At 37.6% G+C, this 21,109-nt stretch overlaps 1 protein-coding gene across 3 annotated transcripts; it reads right to left on the bottom strand.

Moving 5' to 3' along the window:
- Positions 1-1,128: 1,128 nt before the first annotated feature.
- LOC124389376 (TSC22 domain family protein 1-like) lies at positions 1,129-20,285 on the bottom strand. 3 transcript variants are annotated; one of them, XM_046854772.1, is made up of 4 exons: positions 20,218-20,285; positions 17,223-20,126; positions 5,567-5,618; positions 1,129-3,044 (listed from the first exon to the last, which is right to left on the bottom strand). In XM_046854772.1, the coding sequence occupies exons 2-4, from the start codon at positions 19,352-19,354 to the stop codon at positions 2,790-2,792; spliced, it is 2,439 nt and encodes an 812-aa protein (XP_046710728.1). In that variant the 5' UTR covers positions 19,355-20,126; positions 20,218-20,285; the 3' UTR covers positions 1,129-2,789. The 3 variants fall into 3 exon arrangements, with proteins under 3 accessions (XP_046710728.1, XP_046710719.1, XP_046710711.1); XM_046854763.1 differs by having other exon boundaries at positions 17,223-19,445; positions 19,799-20,259; XM_046854755.1 differs by having other exon boundaries at positions 17,223-20,259.
- Between the last annotated feature and the right edge of the window lie 824 nt (positions 20,286-21,109).

Here is a 21,109-nt window from a genome sequence, read left to right as displayed (position 1 = left end):
ATCAAAAACTAAATTGGCTTCTGCATCATAAAAGCTGTTGTGTTGTGCTCTTAAAAATGTTCCTTTCACAGCTTAAATATGAAAACTATCAACAATGTACAACACCGGGTTAGCTTCTAGCTTCGTCAAGGCATGGAGTTTCTGGAGGTGCTGCTAGATACGACCTTCGAACCAGAAAGACACAGCTTAGATTTGACTAAAAAGTTTTTGTCTTTATACTCAACTAAAGTGAAATAATGAGCATTCGCCATTACTGCCGCACAGACCTGAATAAACAGAGACACGCCCACAGTGCGTCTTCTTCGTACAGTGGTTCATCCTCCAATCCTACAATGTGTCTTTGCTGTAAACAGGTCAGACTGTAGGCTACACTTCAGCTGAAATTAATTCATTTAAAAAAGTAACGGGTAACGCACTATATAGTAACGGTAACGGAGTTACTTTATTTAAAAAAAGTAATGCATTACAGTATTAGTTACTGTCTAAAGTAACTTTGTTACAGTAACATGTTACTGCCCAACATGATAAGAGTATCTACAAGAGTGAAAGGGAAGGTTTATAGGACTGTGGTGAGACCTGCAATGTTGTATGGTTTAGAGACAGTGGCATTGAGTAAAAAACAGAAGGTGGCGCTGGCGGTAGCAGAGCTGAAGATGTTGAGGTTTTCGTTGGGAGTGACGACGATGGACAGGATTAGAAATGAGTTTAGTAGAGAGACTATGCATGTAGGATGTTTAGAAGACAAGGTGAGGGAGGCGAGATTGAGATGGTTTGGACACATGCAGAGGGACATGGGGTATATCGGTAGAAGAATGCTAAGGATGGAGCCGCCAGAAAAGATGAAAAGAGGAAGACCAAGGAGGAGGTTTATGGATATGGTGAGGGAAGACATGCAGGTAGTTAGTTTGAAAGAGGCAGATGTAAAGGACAGGAGGGTATGGAGTTGGATGATCCGCTATGGCAACCCCTAATGGGAGAAGCCAAAAGAAGAAGAACCCATAGCATATTTATAATTATAACCTTTTGCATTTTCATTCTTATAGTTATTAGCCTGTTTCACTTTGTCAACAGTATCGCAAAGCTTTAATCAAAACTTTATTTGGGTGAAAAAAATAATTAAGGCCTATAGGAAATGTAAAATATGGCCTTTATTCTACAGCAAATAATACAATAACCTGAATATTTAAGTACATGTTTAAATAATTAATTATCCCAATATGTGAGCAATTAGATTACATATACATAATATAGATGACGACCAACAAACATATCAAGAAGTGCAAAAAGAAATGACAAAGTGACTAGTTTCTTATTGAATGGAATTTCTGATTTACTGTCCCCATTTTCATTATCAAACAAATTTTAGAAGCTGCTTCCAAATATAAAACACTATAAGGTTTTAATGCAGCAAAGTTCTTAATCTAGTCACCTTACTTTTCTTAATTACTAGGCAACCGCTGCCCAGCCACTATACCCCTACTTAGAAAGAGATATGAACTCTTTCCCATAAAAAAAAATAAAAATCTGTGCATATTAAAAGGGGCATACTGTGTCAAGTGGGTTTATAATTTTTTTTTTTTAAAGAGTGATTCCAGATCACACTATTTAGATATCCATAATACATGTAATAGTGATGAATGCAATGGCATGTTACATGCAAAAGTAGTTTTTCTCCTTCTTTTTATTAAACCTAAGGTGCAGCTGTTTAGAGAAATTCTGTTGTCATTTTTTTATATCGTGTTTTTCAAGGAAACAAGCTTGGAATCTAAGGCAAAATTGACACTTTGACACTGTGATTTGAGACAAAGGTCAATAACAATTGTGATGAAACTGTCTATTACATCTAGAGGTCAATTACTGTAAGGTAGAACAAAATCTCAATTAATAATTTTCAGTGAAATAAAAGATCTGTTATCAGGTTTCTTAACCTGTGGAACTAAATTTTTTTAATCATAATGTGCACTGTTCCTTTTTGGAGGCAAAACCGGTGAGCTCAGTCCAAATTGTAGTATATGCAGTTTGACCTTAATGTGCAAAGTGCAGCGTTAACAATACGTTTTATTTAAATTTTCCCTGCTATGTATAATACAGTAATTTTCCATACATAAACGCTTGTTTTGCAAACATAAATATTTACAACAGTACAACTACTAACGCTTTTTCACCCCTCAGTTTGCAGCAACTAACATGCAACTATTGAAACAGTTTGTATCTCAGCTTAAGAACAAATCAGTCACAAGAGTAGAAATGGTAATATTGCGTTATGGATTTAGAATTGGGAATGGTCCCCCTTTTTTCTTTTTTCAAACTATACATGAAATCACTTTAAAAATGAAAAAGACAAATTAAACCAAAAGCAAAGCATTGGTGACAAAGGAAGGATCATGTATCATTTACAGTTATATTCACTGCTGATATGAACAATACAAAATATATTCTTGAGCATGCAAAGGTGCAATTTATTAGACCCAAATTACAAAGACCTTTATCCTACTTTCCCATGATTGGCTTTCGATACAGTCCACTTCATCATTTTTTCTCCGTTTTGATTGTCTGAAGCATGTAAAGCATCTCAAGGGGTTGGCTCTTAGCAAGCAGCGCATTGATGTCACATGACAGTTTACCATGTGCAAATGATTAACATTTTGAAGTACATCCTCAAGGCTCAGCAACTGTGGTGTGTTTAATCGTGTTGCCATTCATCAAAGTGTTCACAGTATTATTTAACTTCTGTTATATTTTGGAGAGACTTCAGGTCAGTAGCCCTCCATTACACTATTATGAGGTAGTTACACTGGAGGCCCCGAACCCTGGGTCTGTGAGGTTGGCAGACCTGACACAATTCCTGTTTGGGTGCCCAAGGTGGGGGAGGTGCTGTGCACCTGAGCCTTGAACTGAGCTAGCTGTTCAGGACTCGCCAAGTTCTTTAATAAGTGGTTTTCCTGCTCCAGCTGGGAATTTCTTTCAATCAGCTCTTTTATTTGTTCTTTCAGCACCTCCACTTCTTCACGTACTGCGTACATTAGGTGGCTTTTAACCAAGTCCTGAAAGATAGAGAGTGAGAGAACATGAGAATGAAAAATCTGTTTAACACAGAAAATGGTCATTGTTATTACAATACCAGTACACAAACCAAATGTACCAAACCATTTCAGTTCAGGGCTTTCTGTTCAGTACACGTGTACTAAATGTAATCCTTTTTACGAGTGGGACATAAATAAAATCTGAGTTCCCTCACAAACGTATTAAGCAGCGGACCCCTTTGTTTAGTCTCCACCTTTCACTTTGGGAGCAGTGTCACTGCCTTTTTTTTTTTTTTATTTAGTATTAGTAAACATGCAAAACAATCGCCCTATTCGGACCGGACTAGTTTTACAGAGGGTCTTTGGAGAGAAATTTCTGTTTCACAGAGGTACTTTGTGATTTTAATCCCATCCGAATCTGCCATGTCTGTCTTTCTCTCACACAACCTCTGTAAAAATTCCAGAGCAAATTACCTACTGTTTTTCAGCAAACTCGGCGCTCCTCTGAGAAATCTAATCCCGTCCAAATGCAAATGTCTGTGATTGCCGAAAATGTTTTTTCAAAAACGTGTTTTCTTGTGTGTTTTGGTCAACGTGAACTACCGTACTAACCCTAGCGCGCCGGTATTCAAGTTTCTGCCTGGACATGTGGTCTTGTGCAACGCCCACATGTAAAAAACAGACATTCCTACCTCCGTAATAAACACGGAGATGTTAGTCCCGTCCTAATCCATACATGAAATGACAGACGTTGGCTGAAAAAATTCTAACTCAAACGTCGTTTGGAAAACTAGTCCCGTCCGAATAGGGCTAATGACAGGGGTTTAAAAAATAAACTAGGAGTTAGTGCAGCGTCACTGTGGCTACTTACTCCATACCAAAAATATGATTTGTAATACACCTAAATACGATTTGTAGTGCGTTGTAAACTTCCTGCCATCACCAATGATTTACGACAGTCTAGCGGTATGGATTCTTTTGCATTTCATGTAAAGATTAAAGAATCTCTTAAATGGAGAAAATCCTGACAATTCTGGATATCGAGGGAGTAAATGAATAAAGGATGGAAGGCATGAAGACATTTGTTAAAGTAAGCTATAATAAGTAGAACTTTTTCTTGAAAATGTAGTAAAATAGTAAAAGTAAAAATAAAATTGTATTAAATGTATAAAAACCATTTATTTCATTTTATTTAATACATTTAATGTTGGCCAATTTAATTAATTAATTTAATGAATATAATAAAATAATGTTTTACATTAATTTGATTTATTCGATTGTATTTGTATATTATTTTTATTCAATATTATAAAATATTATATTATATACAATTTAACCAAGCAGGTATTTTAAATAAAATTGTTTTAAAAATATAAACTGTTGTTAATCAATGTTAATAATAAAATAATTAAAAAACAACAAGCAATTTGATGTTTAGCCTTTCTTCCCACTGCACTGAAATTGAACATAAGTGTAAGTAAATAAAAAAAAAAACCGAGGTACCCACTGAACTGAATTCTTTTGCACCGTTACACAGTTGAGTAATTTAACATAACAAAAACATGCAAAAAATGCTTTAAAATATATGCAGCCATACTAAGATAAACAACACCAACAGTCAATGGAATAAATATAAGTACATGGTGAGTAAAATTGTTTCACATTTGTTTTTACTTTATTATTAATTACTTTATGATTAATTATTAATTAATAATAGCCCCAATCCTGGCAGGTAAGGTTTTCAGCAGTAGAAATGCATTCTATTATTTTTATTAAACACTGTCCATGTCTGACAGTTACTTTGGCCCTGATAAAAAAAATAGTAGTTTATTTTTATGCAAATAAAATATTTTCCTCTCTATATATGTCTAAATAATAATGGAAAATGTTATAATGTTTAATTTTTTTTTTACTGTGTTTTGAATGTTCATTTACAAAGCAAGTAAATTATTAACAGTCAATGCAGAGTCACTATTATAATTTTGAATAATTTTATATCACAAAAAAAAAAAAGAAAAAAAAGGATAGCCTTTTTTAGCATCATCTACAATACATTTTTAAATTAGTGACTGCACTGCAAACCTATTGCACTGTCTGGGGTTAGCTGAATGTCCTGGTCTACAAGTCATGATAGTGTCGCATACTGAAATAAATGGTTAAACAAACACAGATCTCCACACATATACAACAAAGAAGGTAAGAGACACAATTTTTCCACTTGTTTTATATCAATTGATTAATAGCTTGTCTCATCCAATCAGTGTATTGCATTTACAAACTATACCTACCTTCTCCGGTTTGTCTGAATTGTCATTGCATTTTCTAATTTGTTATCTTGGTTTCTAAATTGTCATTGTGTTATTTGACTTGTTATTTTGGTTTAAGATCTGTTATTTTACACTTCACAGACACTGTATCATGACTATATATTCCACTATTTACCCTCAGGTTTATTTAAAATACATGAATAAAGTAATCATGATTTTTTTTTTAATGAACAGAGCAAATTTAATTAAAGTAAGTAAATAAATTACAATTCTCACCATTGCTTGCTCAATCTTGTTATCTATGGCCACAACACCGACACCTGAAAAGCTGTACAAAGACAAACAACCATTAAAAAAAGAATAGATCAATAATCTTTTCACAACAGAAAAAGCATTAATGCAAAGGCAGTGTGTACGGCATTCTGTGACATTAAAAAAATAAATAAATGCAACATTTGTATTAGCAATATGAGATAATTGGTTTTGCAAGGCACTGCATTCAAATCCAGCATCTAGATGCTCAAGGTGTAAAGTGGAAAACCACGTACACAAAGGAAACTATTTTGAATTAAACCTACTACTTTTACAGTTGCACGCATGAGTGACTCTTTGTAATGTTCTAGCAGATTAGCAAATTTTAGCTGATTTGAGATAATCAGCTAACATCTTTGATCATTCTAATGTTGTTAATACCCTCCTCAAGATATTATTTATTATGGTTAAAAAAATAAATAAATAAAAATGATTTAAGCAAACACTGTGCATGTATAGTAACTAGGGTTGCAAAATTCCAAAATTAACTGAGAATTTTTATACACACACACACACACACACACACACACACACACACACACACACACATATACATATATATATATATATATATACATATATATGAGCTGGACCGCAGAGTGAAGGCAAAAGGGCCAAAAAGTGCCAAGCATCTCTCGGGGAACTCCTTCCTGTTGGAAGACCATTTCAGGTGACTACTTCTTGAAGCTCATCAAGAGAATGCCAAGAGTGTGCAAAGCAGTAATCAAAGCAAAAGGTGGCTCCTTTGAAAAACCTAGAATATGACATTTTTCAGTTGTTTCACACTTTTTTGTTATGTATATAATTCCACATGTGTTAATTCATAGTTTTGATGCCTTCAGTGTGAATCTACAATTTTACATTTAAAGAAAACTCTTTGAATGAGAAGGTGTGTCCAAACTTTTGGTCTGTACTGTAATATGTAATATATGTATATATATACATACACATACAGTGAGGAAAATAAGTATTTGAACACCCTGCCATTTTGCAAGTTCTCCCACTTAGAAATCATGGAGGGGTCTGAAATTGTCATCGTAGGTGCATGTCCACTGTGAGAGACATATTCTAAAAAAAAAAAAAAATCCAGAAATCACAATGTATGATTTTTTTAACTATTTATTTGTATGATACAGCTGCAAATAAGTATTTGAACACCTGAGAAAGTCAATGTTAATATTTGGTACAGTAGCCTTTGTTTGCAATTACAGAGGTCAAACGTTTCCTGTAGTTTTTCACCAGGTTTGCACACACTGCAGGAGGGATTTTAACCCACTCCTCCACACAGATCTTCTCTCGATCAGTCAGGTTTCTGGCCTGTCGCTGAGAAACACGGAGTTTGAGCTCCCTCCAAAGATTCTCTATTGGGTTTAGGTCTGGAGACTGGCTAGGCCATGCCAGAACCTTGATATGCTTCTTACTGAGCCACTCCTTGGTTATCCTGGCTGTGTGCTTCAGGTCATTGTCATGTTGGAAGACCCAGCCTCGACCCATCTTCAATGCTCTAACTGAGGGAAGGAGTTTGTTCCCCAAAATCTCGCAATACATGGCCCCGGTCATCCTCTCCTTAATACAGTGCAGTCGCCCTGTCCCATGTGCAGAAAAACACCCCCAAAGCATGATGCTTCCACCTCCATGCTTCACAGTAGGGATGGTGTTCTTGGGATGGTACTCATCATTTTTCTTCCTCCAAACACGTATAGTGAAATTATGACCCAAAAGTTCTATTTTGGTCTCATCTGACCACATGACTCCTCTGGATCATCCAAATGGTCATTGGCAAACTTATGACGTGCCTGGAGATGTGCTGGTTTAAGCAGGGGAACCTTCCGTGCCATGCATGATTTTAAACCATGACGTCTTAGTGTATTACCAACAGTAACCTTGGAAACGGTGGTCCCAGCTCTTTTCAGGTCATTGACCAGCTCCTCCCGTGTAGTTCTGGGCTGATTTCTCACCTTCCTTAGGATCATTGAGACCCCACGAGGTGAGATCTTGCATGGAGCCCCAGTCCAAAGGAGACTGACAGTCATGTTTAGCTTCTTCCATTTTTTAATGATTGCTCCAACAGTGGACCTTTTTTCACCAAGCTGCTTGGCAATTTCCCCGTAGCCCTTACCAGCCTTGTGGAGGTGTACAATTTTGTCTCTAGTGTCTTTGGACAGCTCTTTGGTCTTGGCCATGTTAGTAGTTGGATTCTTACTGATTGTATGGGGTGGACAGGTGTCTTTATGCAGCTAACGACCTCAAACAGGTGCATCTGATTTAGGATAATAAATGTAGTGGAGGTGGACATTTTAAAAGCAGACTAACAGGTCTTTGAGGGTCAGAATTCTAGCTGATTCTAGTTGACAGGTGTTCAAATACTTTTTTGCGGCTGTATCATACAAATAAATAGTTAAAAAATCATATATTGTGATTTCTTGATTTTTTTTTTTAGATGGTTTAAGCAAAAGGCTGGAAAAGTAAGTTACTATACAGAAACAGCTAGAGAAACACTTAGCAATTCATTGGGTTAATTGGCAACATATTAGTTACATGGATAAAAGAGTATTTAAAATCTTTCTTTCGGCTTCTCCCATTAGATGTCGCCACAGTGGATCCTCCGCATGTATGATTTGGCACGTTTTTACGCTGGATGCCCTTTCTAACACAACCCTCCCCATTTATCCGGGCTTGGGACCATCACTAAGAGTGACTGGGGTTGGTTCCCTGACTAGGGATCGAACTCGGACCGCAGCGGTGAGAGCACCGCATCCTAACCACTAGACCACCAGGGAACCTGTAAAAGAGTATTTAAAATGTTTGACATAAAATAGCAAAAACTGGGCATATATCATCTTCTACAATGCATATTATCATATAATCAATATATTATCAAAAGATTTAAAGAATCTGGAGAAATGTCTGACAAGGACAACTGCAATAATCAATAAAAAATGTTATTGCATCATAATCCCTAGCTAAGAGTAAGGACTACACCACTAGTTTAAAGTATATTATAAGCCTACTTGTTCTGTGGGAATATGCCTGTGTTTTGTTTTATATTTGCCACTGTACGATCAATATGAACAGACGCACATTCTCTTATAACTACATTATAACACTGTACGGCAAATTTGTGACCATGTTTTAACATCTGTGATTTTTCTAATATCATGGGAAAATCACATGTATTATGAAAACACAAAACAAAAACTAAATAATTCCTATAATCAGTACAACGGAGTTTAATTGCTATGCATCCTATCCATAGCATTTTTGCAAACTGTGCTTTACCAGAGTACTATTTTAAATGAATACCCTAACTCAATTCAATTTTCATAAACAGAATCTATTAGTTACTTTGATGAGGAAAAAAAAAGAACTTGATCTGTATAAATTCAACTGAGTCAGCGGGATGTTAAATACAATGTTCTGTTGATATACTTGTTTGTATGTTTTTTAAAGTCATGCTGTATGCTGAATTTTATATAAAATTGTCTTTCAGTACATTTTCACTAAATGTGTCTATAATCATGAATAAAAAATAACTATCTTAGTAATGGCAGTGTTGTGTAAACCATTAGCAGCACATACTAATCATTTTTTTTTATGTAAAAGATAACCACCACCACGTCTCTTTGTCTTCCTTTTTTCTTTAGAGAAATCACACCAAGTACCTTCCTGGCTGTCTCCCTAATCACTTCTGCAGTAGTTGCCCAATCATCCAGCACCTCTTTGCACCACTGAGCCCCTGTCTGACCTCGTCCCTAAATCTCACACTACAGTCTTCCTCCTTCAGTTTCCACCATCTTATCCTTCATATTCTTCACTCTCCGCCTCTTTCTCTTCACCTCCAAAGCCATCCTACAGACTACCATCCGATGCTGTCTAGCTACACTGTCCCCTGCCAACACCTTACAGTCCCCAATCTTCTTCAGGTTCCATCTCCTGCATAGAACATAGTCCACCTGTGTGCACCTTCCTCCACTCTTATACGTCACCATATGCTCCTCCTTCTTCTTAAAATAAGTTTCTACCACTGCCATTTCCATTCTCTTAACAAAATCTACCAACATCTGCCCTGTCCACATTTATCTCCTTAAAGCAATACCTACTCATCACCTCTGCCCCCTTCACCAGCATTGAAGTCTGGGCCAATCACTAATCTTTCTTTCCTAGGTTCACTCTTCACCACTTCATCTAACTCACTCCAGAATTTCTCTTTTTTTCTCCAGCCATAACTCATTTGTGGAGCATAGGCACTGATGACATTTATCTTTACCCCTTCAACTTCCAGCTTCACGTTCATCAACCTATCAGAATCTCTCTTTACCTCCACTACACTCTTACTGTACTCTTCATTCAGGATTTCACCTATACCATTTCTCTTTCTATCCACACCATGATAGAACAGTTTAAACCCACCTCCAATGTTCCCTTTACCAGTCATAGTACCAACATTTAAAAGTACCCATCCCAACCTCCACTCTCCTACACTTTTCCTTTCCCTGTCTCCTTCCTCCTCTCCTTCTCCTCCGTTGCTAGTAATAACAGTAGCCCAATATCCACCAGTACGCTGTTGGCTAACAAAACCTGTGAAGGTCGTTGGTAACCCGGGCCTCGACTGAGCCAGTATGAAATTCTGATTTGTGATCCGCATAATTGATTTCGCATGTTTTACGCTGGATGCCCTTCCTAACGCAATCCCCCAATTTATTCGGTCTTGGGACCTTCACTAAGAGTGCACTGGCTTGTTTAATCCTAATGGCTGGGTTATTTTATTAATATTTTTTGAGTCAATAATAAATTAATAAATTCTGTCTACTTGATTTTCATTAAAAGTCATCAAAAATGATGACATCCACAGAAAATGTGTCCACAGAATTTCACCTAAAAAAGTCACTGACTACAGAAAGTTTGCAACCCTTTCCAACCCCTGGCTTGAATACTTGGAGAATCTACCATAAGATGTAGGATTCAACTGTAAGATGTATCCAACTATTGAGGCTGCTGTGTCTTTGAATTTGAGAACATATGTATTTACCAAAGCCAAATTCTTTAGAATATATACCCAAGATGAGACTTTGAATAGAGCTTAAATAATAAATTACTCATCTGAATAATCATCAAATTGAAAGCTGAAAGCTTAAAAAACTGGAGGCTTAAAATTTGCCGGCGTAGGGGGTCGCCAAAAAGCGTCGAGATAACCGATGATCGAGATAAACGAAAATCAATATGGCGGCAATATATTAAAGTGCTTGAAATTTCTTTATGTACATGATGTGCGTTATTAAATGAGAATGTACATGCACGTGTTTTTGGAGGGTTTTTTTACACAACAGCGTTGCCACGATTTGTTTGATGAAGGCATGCTATAAAAATTTACATACATGTTTGTTAACAACACAAGGCATATGTACACCAACTAACAGCAGAGATTTAACAGTATACAATACAAACCACCATCGATTCTCAAAACAAACCAGTGTCAACATTAAATTCTCAAGTCATTTCACTCTGACACAGCTCTGAAAAGTATCCTACACCTGTAGCATCTGTAAGGCTTGATTTTTCCGCTACTTCCGCGAGTTTTTCTGCGCCGTCTCACTACCGTATTTTCGCGTATATAAGACGCACCCTGGGTGAGGGGTATGTAAAACTTTCTATAAGACGCGTCATATATAGGCGAAAATACGGTAGTGAGATGGTGACGTGGCAAAAGCCGGCGATTGGTCATGCAGATCGAGATAACCGACATTAAGTGGCAAATTTTCCCCCCTTGTGCTCGAGATATTAGGGTTCGTCGGCATAAAAGAATCGACATAACCGAATAAAAAATGCTAAGACAAAGCGAGAATTTGGCGGTTCCACTTCAAAAACGTCGACTTAATAGGGTTGGCGAGTTAACCGAGGTCGAGATAAGTGGGTTCGACTGTATATATTTATTAGAAATTTATTAAAATTTCTTATTACAAGAAAATTCTTGGCCGAAACCGAAAAAGAGGAAAGCAAGGCCGAAAACCGAAACAAATTATGGCAATTATTATTACCATTGCATTTATGGCTATGACTGTGTACTAACCTTACTAAAATCAAGGCATTTCAATTGCATAAATTAATATTAAAATTTCAAAGAATAAATCAATTAAAAATTATGAAAATATTTATTTATAGCACATTGCAATAATGCACAGGATAAAATAAATAAAAATTCAAACTTAAATGCACTCATGTGTACATTAAATAATAATGTACAGGCCCTCTGGCCTGCTGAAAGGTTGTAAAATTGAATATGTTCTTTCATAAGAACAAAGTGCATTCAGAACAAGTGCAACTGCTTAAAGATAATATTTTCACTGTAGGCCTACAACATAATAGTGTATCAAAACAAAGACTGCCATAGCCCATATGTTAACTGTAGAACATTAACAACAAATGCACCAAGAATTGCAGATGTGCAAAGTGGATAATACAAATTTTAACACTAGACAAGCCCATTCTACTTCTTGAGGTAAAGTGGCAGGTTTTTCCTTGATGAAGAGTAGCTTCTCTGCTTTATCACAGTGAAGTCTGTTCCTCTTCTCATCAAGAACATGGGTCTCTCGCTGTCAGTGCTTGTGCATGGAGCAGACAAGTACTTGCGTGCCAACTATGCCAGGTCAGGAAAGCGCCTTGACACTATCACTGGGTAACTTCCTTGCCTTTTCAAAAACGTCCGCCACAGACGGAGTGCGCGTGCTCGGAGGGGTTTTGCTTTTCTGTGCTGCTGTTCCTCTCATATTCAGCATAGCGATCGGGATGTTTAGATTTTAAGTGATAAATTAAACCCGACGTGGAGAAAGTCTTTGCAGACGCACCCCCTCTTGAAATTTCGGCATTACATGTTTTGCAAATCGCTATCCGTGGGTCTTTCTCAGATATACTGAAGATATACAGACATGTTGCTTCAGACAAGCATGTGCAGGCCGCGGTTTCTGTTTCTTGTTTTTTCGGTGATCAAAGTCTTTTGGCCGAAAAACGAAAATGCACTTTTGGGCCATTTTCGGCGGCCGAATATTCGGTGCATCCCTAATATATACACCATCATTTCCAGACTATTAAGCACACCCAAATATAAGCCGCTCCCACTGAATTTGACAAAGATTTTAATTTTGAACATAAATTTGCCGCACCTGTCTATAATCCGCAGGTGTCTACACTGAAACTAATGAACTTTACACAGGCTTTAATGAAAGACAGTGACTGTTACACGGCTTGTATCTAAACAGTAGCCTACCAAGAAAGTCATTGTTCACTGTCTTCCTTCTTCCTTTCACAACTATTTCTCTCTGAGTTTTTCTTTTGGCATCGTTGTGCGTTTAAAAATCACCATCGGTAAAGTTTTTCTCCCGATGCCGTGCAGCTCAGAACACAGGTGAAGTGCGTTTTTTTATGCCCGGTTGTTTTCAGCGTGACCAATGATTCGCATTTCCTGTTGACAGTCTGAGTGAGTGGCAGGTCAAACTTCAGAGGAACCTTGTCCATATTTATGATGTGGTGCGGCCCGATTCAGTGGGAGCGCATCTGATTTAATATAGAGTTTCATTGGTTGACCTGAAACCGTTCGGCAATTTCATTGGTCTAATATTATGGGGCTCAGTTTGTCATGAAGCTTGTAAAACAGGGAAAAACGCAGGAAAAATCCATATACTAGCCGCTTCGTTGTTTAAGCCCCACAAATGCTAAGCTGTGGATATTTTAGTCATAAAAAATAAATAAATAAATAAAACAAAAAAAAACACAAAAAAGTGGCACACATCAATGTTTAAACAGATCACATTTAGGCCTGCTTATTTTAAGATACTATTTTACCATTAGATACAAACTCTCTATGCCACTTTAATAGAAACAACTGCAAATTTGCTCAATTATTAAATCAGCTAATCACAAAATCATGAGCAAAAAAAAAAAAAAGCACTGATTGGTCTAAAGTACCTAGGAAAACACAGTCTATTATCCACCATGTCTGTTTGAATGATTAAAATGTGTTATTAGTGTTAACAATAAACAAAAACTACAGCAATATGAGTAACTTTGATCAGGTTTCTAATAGGTGACAATAGTTTTACAAAAAAAGCTATCCTTACTTGAGAGCTGATCTACAGTGGTGTGAAAAAGTGTTTGCCCCTTCCTGATTTCTTTTTTTTTTTTTTTTTTTGCATGTTTGTCACACTTAAATTAGTTTGATAATCTGAAACACTAAAATATTAGTAAAAGAAAACACAAGTAAACACAACATGAACTTTTTAAATAAGGGTTTTTATTATTAAGGGATAACTAAATCCAAAACTACATGGCCCTGTGTGAAAAAGTGTAGAAACAATTTTTAACCATAGAGCACAGCGTCGACTCATCCAAGAGGTCACATAAGACCCCACAACAACATCCAAAGAACCATCGGTTAAGGTCAGTGTTAATGACTCCAGAAAGAGAAAGAGTCTGGGCAAAAATGGTCCAAGTTCCAAGACGAAAACCGCCGCTGGGCAAAAAGAACATAAAGGCTTATTTCAGTTTTGTCAGAAAACATCTTGATGATCCCCAAGACTTTTGGGAAAATACTCTGTGGACTAAAAAGACAAAAGTTTCACTTTTTGGAAGTCGTGTGTCCCATTATGTCTGGCGTAAAAGTAACAGCGCATTTCAGAAAAAGAACACCATACCAACAATAAAATATGGTGGTGGTAGTGTGTTGGTCTGGGGCTGTTTTGCTGCTTCAGGACCTGGAAGACTTGCTGTGATAAATGGAACCATGAAGTCCACCTCTGAATGGCAGAACAAAAATAGAATGAAGACTTTGGAGTGGCCTAGTCAAAGTCCTGACCTGAATTCTATTGAGATGCTGTGGCATGACCTTAAAAGGTGAGGTTAATGCTCGAAAACCCTCCAATGTGGCTGAAGTACAACAACTCAGCATAGATGAGTGGACCAAAATTCCTCAACAGTGCTGTAACAGACTCATTGCAAGTTATCACAAACGCTTGATTGCAGTTGTTGCTGCTAAAGGTGGCCCAACCAGTTATTAGGCTTAGGGGGCAAACACCTTTTCACACAGGGTCATGTAGTTTTGGATTTTTTTTCCCCTCAATAATAAAAACCTTCATTTAAAAACTGGATGTTGTGTTTATATTTAATATTCAAATTAGTTTGATTATCTAAAACATTAAAGTGTGACAAACATGCAAAAAAAAAATGAATCAGGGCACCACTGTATGTATTTATAGCTTCCCAAAATTAATATGCTTTATCTAGTACTTTGGACATTTTCCTCTAATTCTGTAGTGACATTCAGAAATAAAGAAATGTTTCTGGGAACATATCTCTCTCTATCTCTCTCTATCTCTCTCTCTCTCTGCAATCACATAAATCAGCAATCATCAAAGCCTAAAGATTATGTATGCTTACTGAACAAGCATGTTAAACAACATGTTTCAATACATGCTTAACAGAGCCAACCATGGCAAGTTGATTAAAAACAAAATATGCCAACATGACATGCCAATGAAACATGCCATGGTTCAGTTGGCACATCAAGCTGTAGTCACAAGAGATTTTATTTACATTTAACCTATATTCAAGATGTTTAGAAACTATTTATTAACAACAAATGTATGCTGTCTAATCAGGCACATCATGTAGCTGCAGTACCACAATGCAAATAATACCATCAAAATAAAGAAAACAGGTGTCTGTGAAGTCATGGTATAAATGTTGGTACAGAAAAACTGGGTTTTAGTATTTCTTAAACAATTTTTCCAAATGTTAAAAAACAAAAAAGCAAGCAAGAGAACAAGTCAGAGAAACTGGTCTTTTGCTGTTGTAACCCAACTGCTTCCGTATTTGATGCAAAGTACATTCTAGGACACCTTTTTGCTTATCACATTTGGGAAAAGTGGTGAAGAAATAGACTTGAGCTCAAACTAGTGAGGTCATTCTCTTCTGAACTCTCCCATTAAAACAAGTTTTTTTTTAGCCAGGAGACAATCCTCTTGATCTTTTTGCAGCATTCTGTTTAAACTTTAGTGTCTGTCATGAGTAGAAAAGTTTCATATACATTTTTTTTTTTTTACTTTAACCAGTCCTTCTAGCACAAACAACCACACCAAAGAAGTAATATGTCTTTAATTGCTTAAATATTGTTTAAAAATGATAAACACAAAATAGGGCTGCACGATTTGGGAAAAAAGGGGTGACCATAGAAGCCTAGTGTTCCGAAAGGCTAGAAATGGCCCTGTTTACGCAGAATGTAACAAACACTGGGGAGAGGGGGAGATACCAAGCAGAGCTGATGGCAAGTAAGGGGATGTGTGGGTGGGTTTTTAAAGGTTGCCAGGTGAAGGCACGCCAATCCACGGGTGTACGCGGGTTATGCATTGGTGTCAAGGAAAGATGTGCGTTACCATGAGTGGGCGTGCGCTGGTTCGGCTACCAGTTCAGTGTCAGTCTGCTCAGCATCCATCTTCACAAAGTATGTCCACACATGCACTTATTTATTTTATTACTGCAATGTCTGCAGTCATATAGCATATACCATATAAGCTGACATTGCGACTGCGATACAATTAATTATGGAGCACTAACACAATATTTATAAAGAGCCAAAAAAAAAAGCAATGCTACCTCTAAAGCTCTAGTCATACGTACGTGTGGCATTTCGATATTTTCAGTAAACACACAACCCTAATATGCGCACTGTTTTTCATTGTGCTGCTTCCACATGATTAACTGCATGAATATGCAGATACACTTGACTACCTTATAAAAAGCTTAATACAAAATTTCCTAAATAGCCACAAGGTAATGTCAAAGTAATGGAATAAGTGATGAGTGATATTGGCAACTGTACATTTGGTTTCCAGTTTCTCCTGAATAAGAAAACAGGTTGAGGGATAAAATAGAGTGTGAAAGAGAGAAAGAGAGAAAGCTTATAAAAAAATTCATTAATAAAAAAAATTAAAAAAGAAAACTGCTTTTCTACATTAAATGTGGAGAGACAACACCAGAATTTAACACATACTAAAGCTGACTTGTATTGAAGTCAATATCCTATATGTAGGAATTAAACACTTGCAACAGTGTTCTCATTTGTTCCCATTCTGAAAGTGTAAATAGTAAGTCTAATTTTAGATATAGAAAAACAAATCATGATGGCCTTAAAAGACATGCAAGATGATGAATTAAGTCCTAGGTTGGTCCCTGACATTGGAAAATAACATTCACTATTGCCCTGAATGAAAGGAAAGAGATTATGTTCTATTTTGATCACAAGCAATTTCATTAGCAAGTAATAGTCACTGAAAGAGAGTTATAAGATATAAATCAATAATCCCAACTCTGAAAAGAGGTGGCGTTATATTTAGAAACAGCAAACACAGAACAACACTTCACTGAAAATTTATGTGCAAACCCGAATCAGAAAATAATTCAGGAAAGATAATTATGCTATACAGACCAAAAATAGGTGACTTATCTTTAGTAAAGCAATGCTTTAAAGTTTAGTGTTTGTGTAAAACAAACAAGTTAAAACATGGTGTTTAAATGAGACAGTTATAAAAACGTTAGTGTTTCAGTCACATGAATAACTCAAAATAACTCTTACCTGTCCTCATCTGTGCCTGTAGATGTGACAAAAGCACTAGCATCTCCACTAGCACTGCCCTCAGAGTTGCTTTGTTCAGAAAGTAAAGATACACTGCCAGTTGCCAGCCGAGGCAGAGAAAATAGACACTGATGTTGCAAAAGTAGGCGCCCAGCATCTTCAAGCTGGGAGGCAGGCAGAGGTTTACCACTATAATGTCCTCTTGCTAGGGAAAGCTGGGTGGACTGACCTTCCCGTTGATGCAAGGTCAATTCTAGCCCACCAGAGTGACCGCCAACAGGAACTCCATGAGGGTGGGCTAGAGGAATGCCAGACTGAATATTGCTCTGCAGAAAAGAGGAAGTCATACTAGGTGGAGTTTGGCCTGTAGCTGAGGAGTTTGGTTTGGGTGGCTGATTAGTCTGTTGTTGTTGCTGGACCTGACTTCTTATGCTTTCTTGTGCCAGCACCATGTGTGGAATTGCAACTTGGGGCCTTGTAAATACGGACTGTGGGACACTCCCAGGGGTAGCCTTAGATGTTAGAGTGCTCTGAACTGATGGTATTTCATGAGACTGAGCTGGAGCTTGGATGCCCAGTGAAATCTGAGCATAATCTACTGATTGCAAAGCCTGGGTCATGAGCATAGAAGGCTGTTGATTTACAGGGTAGCCATTTTGCAGCTGGCCTGTGTGGCCCTTAACCATGTAAGGTATCTGCTCTTGGATCCTGGAAGTGGGAGCCTGGCAGTCAGTTCCTGGGACTGGAACAACTTGCATGTTTTCAGGGGGTGCTACAGGTGGAAATGCACTAGTGTGAATTCCAGTATCTTGGGAATGTTGGGCAGAGGTTTGGGAAAGATTTGGTTGAAGAACAGGAACAGCAGGCTGTACAAATGTCTGCTGGGTTGGTAGTGTTCTTTTATCTCCTGCACCACTCATCATAGTACAAGAACTTTCACTTGTGCTTTCACTCTCGGAATTGATCAAGTTGTCAACAGCTCGATAAGTAGGTGTTACATCTGTAAAAGGGGCTGCAGTAGGAGCTTCTTTCACAAAATACTCTGTGCACATCCACCGTCCCTTTCTAAAGGGTTCTGTGGAATCCAGCTTCACTACTCTGAAACGGGACGCAATGGCGGTGGAAGCCTGAATTTGAGTGGTGCTGGATACTGGCAGAGGGTGAGAACCTGTCATTGTAATTGCCATCATGGTGTTATCTACAGGCTCGACTGTACCAAGAAGGCTTGTTCTATTTGACCCAATCACACTCCCTGGCATCTCTAATCCACTGACACCATTTGTAGAGTCTGATGCTGAAAATAAGGTCTGGTTCACTATTCCAGTGGCACTAATATCAACATCAGCAGCTTGAACTGAGGTGGATCTTTGGGTTCTACTCTCAGCAGAAGCATCAGATTGCACAATGGCGTCTCCAGATGGAGCACTGCTGTTCAGTGATGCAGAGCACAAAGGTTCCCCATGGATTGGCTGTGGAATAGCCATGGAGGCCACCCCCTGGTCCTTATGGTGTTCAGGAGGATGGTGGTTATGATGAACAGTCCCATTCACCATATATCCTGTCTGACCAGAGTGGAGGTGAGGATTCACTGCTTCATTAGGTGATACAACTCCAGGAGTCTCTCCTCCATGTATACTATTTAGTGTTTCTTCTGAAGAACTTCTCTCAGGTATTCCAGTGTCAGTGGCCCGTGACACAGACACATCAAGAGTGTCTGAATATGACAGGTCCTCAGTATGCGACTCATCGATATCATCATAGCTTTCTGTATCGTCTGCTATACTGTTGTTAGTGCTAGCACTAACCTGTGCTGGCATGACACTTGTAATTTGAAAGCCACTCTTCTTTTTTATTTGAGCCCCAGCACTTTGGTGAGATTGAGACTGTGTGTGTATGTTCAGGCTGGTGGCAGGGTGATGGGGACCTGGTGATCCAGCAGATGGTATTTGGTGGATTAATAGTGATGGCTGATGGTCATCCGTCGGGAGGGCATTACAGTTCATGTTGACTCCGTTCAACGAGGCAGACGTACCACCACTTAGCGTGTTACTACCCCTACGACTGGTAAAAGCTGATGCGTGCGGCCTTCTTTTGGTCCCAGGAGAATCCCCGGTTGATTCCGAGTGATGCATTTCATAAAACTGCGTCTTCAAGGAGAATGAGGCCACTGTAAATGTACTTCAGGGCAAAGTGTCAGCTGGCGCCTGAGATCTGGATTAAGGACTGGCTCCAAAACCAAAATAAAATGGTCCGGTTATTATGAGACGCATGACAATGATCAGCTACAATAAAACCACACTGCTTAACAAAACAATAATTTGGCGCTAACTAGGCAAGTAAGTGCCTACAAGCTGATTACAGTGCTAAAATACTTTCCCAGGCTAGCAGTCTCTAGAATGCCTGCGAACTGACACGCTGAAATACATGCACAACTGCATGTGCGTGTTAAGAACAGTTCAGCTACGTTATCTAAACACATGTTTCTATGTCCCAGATTCGGGTATGAGACTGACTTCCGTTATCATAACAGTAGTTGGCTAGATAATCTCATACACGCTGCTGTCATACGATATTACCTCCATCCGACTGGGGCAAAACGTTGGAGAACTGGAGCGTTTATTATCCTATTGGATAGTTTGTCGATTAAAAAAAACGCAACAAGAAAATCCTCTGCATTCCGATCCTTGTTCTGGTCCAGTCCTCTTCGAATGGTTGTCGGACTGTTCAAGCCATGTTGCAACTGTTTCAACTGAAGGTTTGCTGCATCATTCTCTTTCCTATGATATTCAGTCGCCCGTTGGTGGATGAATGCAGAAAGCTAGCATGCTAACAATTCCTTCTTTGACGACAGTGGTGGGAGGGGACCAGTGCACCGGCCAGCGTGGACACCAATTCACTGCTTAACTGGTTAAGTATTGATCGGAAAGTATTTAATGGTAAATAAAAAATGATGAAAATAACACAAATTTAAATAAAATGCAAGGGACACATTTACCTTTGTTGTATTGTTTCCATTTAGTTTCTCTTTAATTTTTCTATGTAGCCAGGAGTGTCGCATTCAAATGACGTCACCAGTAAGCTATTTTATAAGGGCAGTGATTTCTCTGTATATTGTATTGTATTGTATTGTATTGTATTGTATTGTATTGTATTATATTATAATAATCATATTATATTATATCATATTATATTATATTATATTATATTATATTATATTATATTATATTATATTATATTATATTATATTTAGCCTTTAATATTATCAGCGCAACACAAATATGATATGGCACACCGTCTATATCGATAAACTGGGCTATAAGGATCAGCTGATCTAGACAAAGCATAGATTCAGCTCCTGTAAATTTTTGTTGTTATTATTATAATCATTAACATCATCATCGTTATTATTATTAATAAACAATAACAAAATAGACTTTCTGATTACATTTTTTTCTTTCGATCAGTTTAGCAGCACAGATATACAGGCGCATCTTAATAAATTAGAATATCATTAAAAAGTTTATTTATTTTAGTAATTTAATACAGAAAGTGAAACTTGCTTATTATATAGATTCATCACACACAGACCGATATATTTCAAGTGTTTATTTCTTTTAATTGTGATTTCATAAAATTTTGTAAAAAAGTTAAATATTGGAGACTCGTGGTGTCATACTCTAATCAGCTAATTAAATCCAAACACCTGCAAAGGTTTCCTGAGCCTTTAAATGGTGTCTCTGTCTGGTCCAGGCTACACAATCATGGGGAAGACTACTGACTTGATAGTTGTCCAGAAGATGACCATTGACAACCTGCACATGGAGGGTAAGACACAAAAGGTCATCGCTAAAGAAGCTGCTGTTTACAAAATGCTGGATCCAAGCACA

The sequence above is a fragment of the Silurus meridionalis genome, chromosome 1 (assembly GCF_014805685.1).
Source record: "Silurus meridionalis isolate SWU-2019-XX chromosome 1, ASM1480568v1, whole genome shotgun sequence".
NCBI classification, from domain to species: Eukaryota; Metazoa; Chordata; class Actinopteri; order Siluriformes; family Siluridae; genus Silurus; species Silurus meridionalis.
Note: the sequence above shows the minus strand (reverse complement) of the source record. Positions and strands in the feature narration are given on the sequence as shown.